The sequence below is a fragment of the Echinops telfairi genome, unplaced genomic scaffold, assembly GCF_000313985.2.
Source record: "Echinops telfairi isolate 266 unplaced genomic scaffold, ASM31398v2 ScPeMD7_7420;HRSCAF=8458, whole genome shotgun sequence".
In the NCBI taxonomy this organism is placed as follows: Eukaryota; Metazoa; Chordata; class Mammalia; order Afrosoricida; family Tenrecidae; genus Echinops; species Echinops telfairi.
The window spans coordinates 44,940,920-44,951,367 of record NW_022111320.1 but is presented as its reverse complement, the minus strand read 5'-3'; the positions used below and the strand labels follow the sequence as shown (position 1 = coordinate 44,951,367).

At 43.2% G+C, this 10,448-nt stretch overlaps 1 protein-coding gene across 1 annotated transcript in view; it reads right to left on the bottom strand.

Moving 5' to 3' along the window:
* Window positions 1–9,629: 9,629 nt before the first annotated feature.
* The window catches only part of COL6A5 (collagen type VI alpha 5 chain), a 149,102-nt gene continuing 148,283 nt past the window's right edge, over window positions 9,630–10,448 (bottom strand). The window contains exon 37 of the mRNA XM_045297696.1: window positions 9,630–10,332. Within this exon, the coding sequence (XP_045153631.1) occupies window positions 10,313–10,332 (20 nt within the window). The 3' untranslated portion in view covers window positions 9,630–10,312. The remainder of the gene's footprint in view (window positions 10,333–10,448) is intronic.

The window sequence follows — 10,448 nt, the reverse complement described above, 5'->3', positions numbered from 1 at the left end:
CACACACACACACACACACACACACACACACACACACACATTCTGTTTCAGTGTAGCAGCTTTTTATCTTTGAGAAAACTGCTGGAACGAAGTGACTCTCCTAAGAGAGTTAATGGTCCCACCCTTTCATCCATCTTTCATTCTCCACCATGAGGCTAAATGCTGAGTAGCTACAGGAACGGCAGGGATTAGGTTTAAACTATGTGTGACTCAGGCACCTGGGTGGCACAAATGGTTTGTGCTTGTCCGTTAATTAAGGCTGGCAGTTCAAGCCCGTGCAGTGGTCTGACGGTCAGCTTCTACTGAGATGATAGCCAAAAACACCCGAGGGAGCAGTTCTACTTTAACACAATGTGTAGGAAGAGACAATGACAATGAGCTTGGCTGTTGGCTTTTCTACCTTTGAGCTAGCCCTATAGAATCACCAGAGCGACATGCACCACTACCATGACATTGACTACTCACAGGTGGCTATTTCTATGTCTCTTTAAAGACAAAGAAATGAAATTTCTACTCACACCTTCTGAATTCAAATGCCAGCATTCTTGGTTCACTGACGGTGTCTCTTTAGATAAGAAGTTGTGCTGGAAACATATAGTTTACATTGTACAATGGGATATGAAGCAAGCTTCTGGTATAACATGGCAGAAGACAAATACATTAATCTTCCGGAAATCCCTTTAAAGTACAAAAGGGGAGGAATGGCACGAATGCGTAAGCACTGGAGAAGAGATGGCCATGGATGGGAATTAGTATCCAATTTTCTGAGGGGGAAATTCAACGGAGTGGGACCTTTCTTAGTTCTGGGGAGAAGCTGCAAGCTGTGGATTGCAGAAAGAAATGCTTACACCAAGTCTGATTTTTTTTCTTCTAAGAACCTTGGAGATGTTCACAATCTAAAGCAGAAGTTACAGCACAAGATGTGGGTGAGGAATATTAGGATCGGGGCAGACCAGTGTTGCACAGTAAAACCCTGCATAGATGAAAGCTATTCTAACCCCATGGGCAAGTTATGCAAAAGAGACCAAAATACTGATGTCAGAAATGTCTTCAGGCAGCTAGGAAGAGTCTTCCAACCATACAGGTCACAAACGCTGCCAGAAGACATCAGAACAGATGGTCTGGTCTTTGAGAGATGCCAGATCTTACGTGAGGGCTGTTTGGGGGTACAAAAGAGACCCCTACTCTCATATCAAAATTAAGAAGGGCATTTATTAAGTCTTCGGCAGGAAAAATCAAAGACACATCATCCAGATGAAGAAGACCATCTGCATGAGGTTGCAAAGAGTTTGAAGAGATTCTGCAGCTTTAAAAGGACAGAGGAGGGCAAGGGAAAGTGTCACAAAAGCATGGCTTGCCAGCAGATCCGTTCTTCAGTTACAGGTGGGAACAGGACAGGGACTGGGACACTTAGCAATAACAGAGTTTCTTACTTTGTGTTTTATGGCCCCCGATCCATCCCATAACTGAATGTGGGGGTGGCCAAAAATCTGGCAACAGGGAAAGGTGTTGGAATATGCAGCTACCGACAGGTAATTCACAATCAACAGTGTCATGAATCGCAGGTGTTTCTGGCAGCCCACGTCCACGTGGATCATGGGACTTCTCGGCAGCCTCGGTTCTGAACACACAACCTGCGCTCATCGTCACGACAACACCTATTTCTAGTCAGGGCCTCTACCCCAATCCCTGAGCTTTTTATTTAACTTATTAATTTTCATCTTCACCTGTATTTCCAATGACCCGCTGCTACCAAATGAATTCTGACACATACGCAGGGCTTCTTAACTTTTTCCACTCACGATCCCTTTTCATCCAAGAAATTTTTACAGAACTGCGAGTATAAAGACATAGCAAATAAATAGACATATCAAACACGGCTTTCAAAGAAGTTCAAGGAAGTGAATGATCTTGGTAGTGCAGAGGAGCACAACATCTAACCCTGGGGATTGTTTTGGGTGCGGGGTGGCCACGAGTTCATCTTGTATGTTCAGAACCAAGGCTGAGGTGAAGTCACCATGCAACACGGGCAAGCACTGGCAGAAACTCCTCTGACTCATCAGGCACTTGATTTTGAACTACTTTTGTGTCGTTGTGTGTTCAGGCATCTTTTATTGTTGGCATTTTTTGCCACCCCCACATTCAGTTATATAACCCCACATGGGGTCTCGAATCACAGTTTCAGAAACTTTGTAGTGGTTCAGGACCCTCCAATCAAGGAGTACCCCAATTGCTCCTAAGGGCATGCCAAGGTAAATCCCCAAGGGCTCTACCGCTTCTCTTGGACTGCTCAGGGCAGTAGTAGTAATCCACTCTCATGCACTACATCTGAGGGCAAAGCGATTCGCGATGCCTGTTTCTGGTCAGAAGGCATTCAATGGAGGCTGAATTTATGTGGAGACTAATAAATGCACGAATGGCTTCTGGCATTGGCCACAGCCTTTTGTAAACGTAGTACTCAGAAATCTAAGCTTTCTTAATACAAGGCACACCCAAGAGAAATGAAGTTAGCTCATGGCGATGAAATAGTTGTAAGTCAGGGGGAGACTGAGGTCACATGCCACTTTGTGCTGAGAACCTTTGAAAGGTTTCCAAAGGAAACCCAGAAGCGAAAGTTGCTGCTAAAATCTACTACTTAATTGATGGTAGATATGTCACAGGACAGAGGAGCTACTATTAACATTTGTAAACGTCTACACAACCCTGCTCCTTACACTACCCTAAAAGTTATAGCCAGCTTCCACATCGAATCATGAGGGATGATTCCTAACTTCTGGTGTGTACCCGTTCTGAGCCAGCCACTGCACAATGTACTTGTCACACCTCCAATCCATTCCCCCGATGAGAAAAATGGAAGTCTCAAGACATTCAGTTCAATATCGTATAGCAAGTCAGTGGTAGAATAAAATGTAACATTTTCAGTATTGGAAGTTGCGTCTTGGACACAATTCTTAAACCTAGAAATATCAGACAACGTAACAAGATCATTAGCACTAAAATTGTGGTGGTCAGTCCATTTATCACCCCACATGTGTTCAATGAGCAAATTCTGCTTTAGGATGAGGCATTTTACCCAGATGTGGCAGAGAAAGTTGAAGCACAACCACACAGCACCTGGACCTGATTTATTTCTTGCGCAAACCACCAAAACACAGCGATGACTTTCTATTGCAACTATGAATGGCCAGGAGACAGCCAGCAGGGTACTTTGGGGAAAGCACTGGTGGGTGGGCAGGGTGTGTGGGCAGAGGGTGTGTGTGTGTGCGTGTATGTTGTGTGTGTGTTTATAGGAAGGGCATGGCTGATTTTAAGCAAACGCTATTTCTGAGGAAAAAATCACTGGCTGTAGAGTTACAGAAAGCAGACATCAAAGAGGGTAACATTTTTAATCACAGAATTTATAATCAGACAAAGTTAGCAAGTCCCCTCATTTTACTGATAATGATGACAAGGAGGAGGATATAGTTAACCTTCTTTTAGCAGCTTCCACATGCGGAGTATTACACGGATGGAGAGAGTGTCTACTTGACTGCTGTTTTCAACATCTGTAGGCAAAGCCACCAACCACCCTGCAGAAGAAAGATGGGGCAATCATTTGTACTAATTATATCCATGTGTCTTTGATTTTCATCAATCTTCTTTCTTTGAGACAGGGAAAGACCAATAGTTGCAGATGGCTTCATGAACTTTTGAGACCCTGTGATAGGTAGGTTTATTGTGCCAACTTGGCCAATGGGAACATGTGGAATAGTAAGGTCACAGCTTGATTGGAAGGCAGAGAGATAAATGGCTTGGCCAGCCCCGCCTCTCTCTTGCTCTCCAGTGATCAGACCAGCATGCAGCTTTTAGTTCTCTGCCTCAACTTGTGAGCTACACTACCTGTGGGACTGCCAACGTGTGGATCATGTCGTTAGAACTTGAGGTTCCTTTGAAACCTGCTTTGCCATGCTGCAGGTGTATACATCACTTGAGCTTGGGACTGTCAGATGCTGTTGTCTTGCTGACTGTTGGTGACCCACCCTGTTGTTTGCTTCCTGTGGCTGCACTGCCTGCATTGCTCTATGGAAGACTCAGCTGTCTGCTTCCTTGACCTTGGACCCAGCAGCCCCCCGTGAATTGAAGGTCTTCCAGTATAATTAACTGTTTCATGGAAGTGAATTGAACTGAGCCCTCTGTACTGCTGTGTGGACTAATTAGCTGTTCTATTCCTTCATGCTGTATATATCTCTCCTCTTATACTATATATACATATAATCATATGTATCTTGGTGTTGTTTCTCTAGAGAACCCTGTCTAACATAGATCCCACAATATGACATACAACTTGGCCTTTGTGGACTGTGTTATGTTAATTGACCTTGCTGTCCCCAAAATCTTTAATATGAGCCCTCAAGATCTTAGGTTATGAACAAGAAGTCTCCCTAACCTTTCCCTCTGTATGATCTACCGCATTCATTTGCAACAACAATAAATGCCTATGTACAAATATCCTCTGTCAAATTCTATGTATACATGCCATTATTTTTCCTACTCTTCCTCCTCCTCCTCTTCAACCCATTTGGCTGTCGTGCATCTACTTAGAAATCACTGTCATTGCAGGAATAACAATATTTACCTCTGTTAGGTTTATCTCTTGCATTCCTACCAGTGTCTTCCCCTTGAGGTATCTGGAGTGCATGTTTAATCCATTTTAGGATATATAAGTAGATTAAAATGTTAAATGATCTTTGTGTGTAAATTTCAATGCTAGTGTATTAACTGGTCTTTGTAGGATCATGATCATGTAGGATCATGGTTATGATCCTAGCACTGACATATCGTACTTCAGGATAGATATTGAAATGTTCTTTTTGAGGATGGATGTGGCACCATTCCTTTCCAATTTTTCATTTCCGGGCTAGAAGGTCATATGATTATTGATGTCAGTTCACTATGCCAGTGAGCTGCCAGTTTGTCATACTGTGGCGGCTTGTGTGTTTCTTGAACCATGTATATGTAGATATACCATGTTTCTGGAACCATATGTAACCAGAAATTCAAATACCAGCAGGGTCACCTTTGATGAACCAGTTTCAATGGCGCTTCCAGACTAAGAATAGACTAGGAGGAAGAAACAGGCATCCCACCTCTGGGGATTATCCACTGGAACCTTATGCAATATGTTGGTGCAGAGATGCAAGAAGAGGGCTATCATTCCTAGTGTCAGATGTAGCTTGCTTGAAAACAGATAATATCAGACAGATAGTTATTTGTCTCTCCTTGACTATGCAAAGGCATTCAACCGTGTGGGTAATAGAAAATTATGGATAACATTGAGAAAAATAGAATTGCAGAACATTTCAATGTGCTCATGCAGAACCTGTGCATAGACCAAGAGGCAGTCATTTGAGCAGAACAAGGATCTACTGCATGGTTTTTAAATCAGGAAAGGTGTGAGTGAAAAGTGGATCCTTCCACCATACTTATTTGATCTGCATGTTGAACAAATAATCTGAGAAGCAGACTGTCTGAAGAATAACATGACATCAGGCTTGGAGGAAGGCTCATCAACAACTTGTGACCTGCAAGTGATACAGCCTTGCTTGCTGCAAGTGAAGAGGAGGAGGGACAATTACTGACAAAAAACTATGAGTCCAACTTTCACTATGGATCACACGTCAATGTGAGGAAGACAAAAATCCATACATGTGGACCAATAGGTAACATCATGGTAAACAGAGAGAGGGTTGAAGTTTTCGAGGATTTCATTTTTCTTGGACCTCATTCCTTCATCATGGAAGCAGCAGCCAAAATATCACGTATTGCTTTGGGCAAATCTACTGCCCGGGGCCTCTTCACAGCATTAAAGAGCACAGATGTCGTTCTGAGGACTGACCCAAGCCGTGGGATTCTCAATCACCTCATATTCACGTGAAAGCTAGACAGTGAATAAAAACAGATCGGACAAGAATTGATGTCTTTGTATTATGATGCTGGTGAAGACGTAGCACGGACGGCCGGGAGAACAAACACACATCTGTCCTGGAAGAAGAACGGCCACAATGCTCCTGAGAGGCCAGGGTGGTGAGATTTTGTCATCAAGAGCGACTGGTCCTGGAAAAGGACATCAGACTTGGTAAAGGAGATGGTTTCAGAAAAAGACGAAGGCCCTCAACGATGTGGATTGACACCGAATCTGCAGCAATGGACAACAAGCATGACCACAATTGTGAGGATAACACTGTGGTTGTTCAGGTTTTGTTCACGTGAATCCCCAGGAGATCTTGTTCAAATGAAGATTCTGGTCCAATGGACTTGGGGTGGAGCCCAAAGATTCTGCATTTCTCATAGATAGGTAGGTGATTGTGTTAGTCTGGGTAGACTAGAGAAACAAATTAATAGCTACTCATATGTATATAAGAAAGTGGTTTATATACAAGATCAATTGAATATTGAGAAAACATCCCCGTCCAGTCCACGTCCATAATTCCAATATTAGCCCATATATCTGATACCAATCTATAAAGTCCTCTTCAGACTCCCAAAACACATGCAATGATGGCAAATGCATGAGGATCACAGCCCAGTTGGTTGGAAGTCATCTGGATTCAGTGGCGTTGTCAGCATCTCAGCACTGGCAGGGGTCTCTACGTGGCCTCTCTGGCTCCAGAGGTCTGGTTCCATCAGGGTGGGTCCATGTGGCTTCTCCAGCTCCCAGGGTGTTGTGCCATGTTTCTTATCAGTAGAGCGTCTCCCAGGGAGTGAGAGAGAAAGAGTCTCTCCAGCCTTCCAAGGAGGAAATCCAGGAATTCCCAGAATCCTTAGGAGAAGGCCATGCCCACACAGAGGCCTCATTGGCTACATCCTGATTAACAGACTTGGCTCCACCCCATTCACTCTTAATCCTCCCAAGCTCCAAATTGACACCAGATTAAATAGCTACCACAGTGACTGATGTTGGTGGTCATGGAACTTGGTTTTGGTTGTCCACAGTCTTAAACATGCCAATTTAAATGGACTGTTTTTATACTTGGCAGAAGTACTTATTACTGAGAGGCAAAAGATTATTTGTGCTGCTCACTTATCTGTTTGCATAATGCCTACCATCCTGGAATCAAATTTTCGTCTGCAAGTGATCATAAACAGTTGTCCTGTGAGCCAAATGCCAGCACAGCTATTTCCCCATCATGGGAGGTGAGAGCTGATCCAGAGGCAAATGTATGTCAGGTTTGGCATGTACCCCAGGTGCACTTTAAGGGGGCACCACTGAGCAGTCTCTGTTAACCTGGTGTAGCCCAATGTCCTTCTTCGACTGTGGTAGAAATTCAAAGGTGTGGTGGGGAGAACGGTGTAGAAGGGAAACACTTGTTCCCAGGGCATAAGTCCAAGGAGATACCAGAGTTGGAGTGAACTGACATTCCATGGAAGTGTATGTATAAAACTAAGACGGCCTGACAAGCAGGGGGAAAGGGTTCCACTAATGTGTGGTCAATACCAACATCTATTTATGTTGAAATTGGCGGGGAGGAGTACAAGTTAGAGCTTGTTCCTGGCTCTTCTTACCCTCTCTGTGTCCTTGTCCTTATCTGTCACACGTGCTGCGAAAACAACCTACAGCTGTCGTGGGACCTCACTTCAACCCAGTATCCAAATTTACTTTGGGAAGTAGAAGCTGGGGAAAAGCAGGGAGGGAAGCCAACAGGAGGTGATCCTGATTCAGCAAGAGACTCGTCTTTTCCTGCATGAAGAAAAGTCATTCTTGAAATCCTCCAAAGTTCCTAGTATTCGACTGAGTGATAGGGGCTACAGGTGTCAGGGTGGATAGCAGCAGGTAAAGAAGAAATTTAGTCAAAAGTACATTGTAGAATTGGAGCTCTGATCTTGCAGGAACAGGGGAAGTGCTCTGAAAGCAGACACGCTGGACTCTCTAGAGAGGTGAAAAGGTTCCAACTTAGGGAAACCCATCAGGAGCCCTGGTAGTGCTGTTGGTTAAGCATGGAGCCTTTTGTCAACGTCACATTGGTGGTTCAAACCCACCAGCTGTAGGGAAAAAGGTGAGGCTGTCTGATTTACAACTTCAGAAACCTTATATAGGGGCTACCGCGAATTGATGGAACGATGACTCCATTCTATGAGAGGGGGTTTGGTTTTTAAGTTTATAGGAACTTAAAGGGAGTCCTGGTGGCATAAGATTGGTTAAGCACTTGGCTGCTAAGTGGAATATCAGCAATTTGAACTCATTAGCCACCCATCTGGAGAAAGAGGAGGCAGTCTGTTTCCACAAAGGTTAACAGCCTTGGAAACCCTATGAGGTAGCCTACTGTCCTCCAGTTGGAACTGAGTCAACAGCAAAAGAGCTGGTTTACTGATCATATGGTCTGTGGAGTCGCTGGGTGGTGCATGCAGTTAATGCCCTCAGCTGTTAAGCAAACAGTCGGAGATTTAAGTCTCCACAGAGATAGATAAGCCTGGTGATTTCCTGCTGGAAACGTCAATCAGTTAAAATCCAATGCAGTCCTTCTACGATACAAATGAGCTGCCGTGATTAAGAATCAGCTCACGGATTCCCTATGTTGTGGGCTCTTTATCTGTAGCAGCGTACATGTTCTGGTCTAGCTGGATTTGTAAGGTAGGATTGAAGTCATGATGGTGGGGGGTGGGGTGGGGGAAAGGGTAGGAAGCATTAAAGAAGTAGAGGAAAGTTGTATGTTTCATTGGTGCTATATGCACCCTGACTGGCTCGTCTCTTCCTTGTGACCCTTCTATAAGGGGATGTCCAATTGTCTACAGATGGGCTTTGGCTGTCTATTCTATCTTGAAATCTACTTACTTCTTCTCCACTTGAAGGCTCTGTAACTACACCATTTACTCTGTTTATTCTGTAGTTACCTAATTTACACACTGATATCTCTGGCTCCCTATTTTCAGCCTTATAGGTTTGCTGTAGTTGGAATACTTCCACATCTGGATTGACTTCTAGGTGCTCTTGTCATCTATGTTAATCTCAGGCTGTGGTCTGCCAATTTTTAATCTCTTTTAAAATAACGTACTTTAGTATCTGTTGTAAGGTTGGCCTATATATTTTTTACCAATTCCTTTAACTTCTGTTTGAAAAAAGAAAAAAAGAATCAGCTCAACGGTAACAGGCGCTAGATACTTCATAACTTCCAACTATAACTTTTCAGTTTTGCATCCCTACAACACTGCCTCAGATAAAAGACATAGAAATCATATGAGTATTTAAGATGTTGGAAAAAAGTTTTCCAGAAATATTACGGGAATTTTACTCATTTGTAATTCAGATCTGTCAGTCTACAGTGAACCATGTCACAGAGTGTGTCTGCGACCCAGGTAGGGGTAATTTTCTGCACAGAAACTTTGGAAACTGGATACTTAATGCAGGCACGCTAGTTTCTTTTCGAAGGCATGCAATTATGCTTACTCATCCATATATATACACACACACATATACACACAATACATACTCATTGACTTGGTAAATACTTATCATCTTACACAAACTGAACGATTTTTTAAAAACAATTCACCGTTGGCTTATTTTTATATCTTATGCATGTTTCCCAAATACGTGTAGCCAGAACGAAAGGATCTGAGTTTGAAGACAGCCAAGTATAAAGACCAGAACAAGCTTCCAGGACGGACTTTTAATTTAGGAATTGTCATCCATTATATGGTGATTCCCAAGAACAGCTCTGAACCTATAACATTTGTATCTGATTTTTCTTTCTTTTTTTTCCTTCACAGCAAATACACACAAAGCAAAGCATACTGAAACTTATCACAGCACAAAATAGCAGTTTATGAAATAACATCGTCTCATGATTTTCTCTGAGCTCGTCCCATTCCTTGGTCAGTGTTCTGGCAAGGAGGCAGTCGCCCAGGCGTGGGCTCGACAGAGCCCCAGGTGCCAGAGGAGACAGGGTGGTGTTGGCACTGACCACAGAGGCCTGAATTTCATGTCTATGAACAGACAGAAGACTTTCATAGGAAAATTCAATTCGAATTACTTTTACTCAAGACTTCAATTTTAGATCTAGATGTGATGATAATTATGACAAAAATAAAATCATTGGCACATTATCAAGATGGATGGCTGAGCTGTACAGAGTGGTCAAATAAAAGGCCTGGTTAGTCATCGGGGCCAGCTGTCCCAGAAGAAATGACATCTTTTCCTGGTTTCTGAGTTGGTTTCCTGGATGTCTTTGCCTCATAATTTGTGCCACTTAGCACGCCATCTCTAGTAGGTACCCTTTCTGGCTAGAATCACATGGGATTAAAAATGCTGGTGGCACCGTTTTCCTTTCTGCTCAGATCATCTTGTGTCTTCAATAGCTGAAAAATAAAAATAAATGAGAAAAAGCCCCATCCTTAATAGCATGGAATTTTTTTAAGTCTCATTTGAGCTTACCCCTTTGACACCACACGCTAAACAAATCAGAGTCTGCATT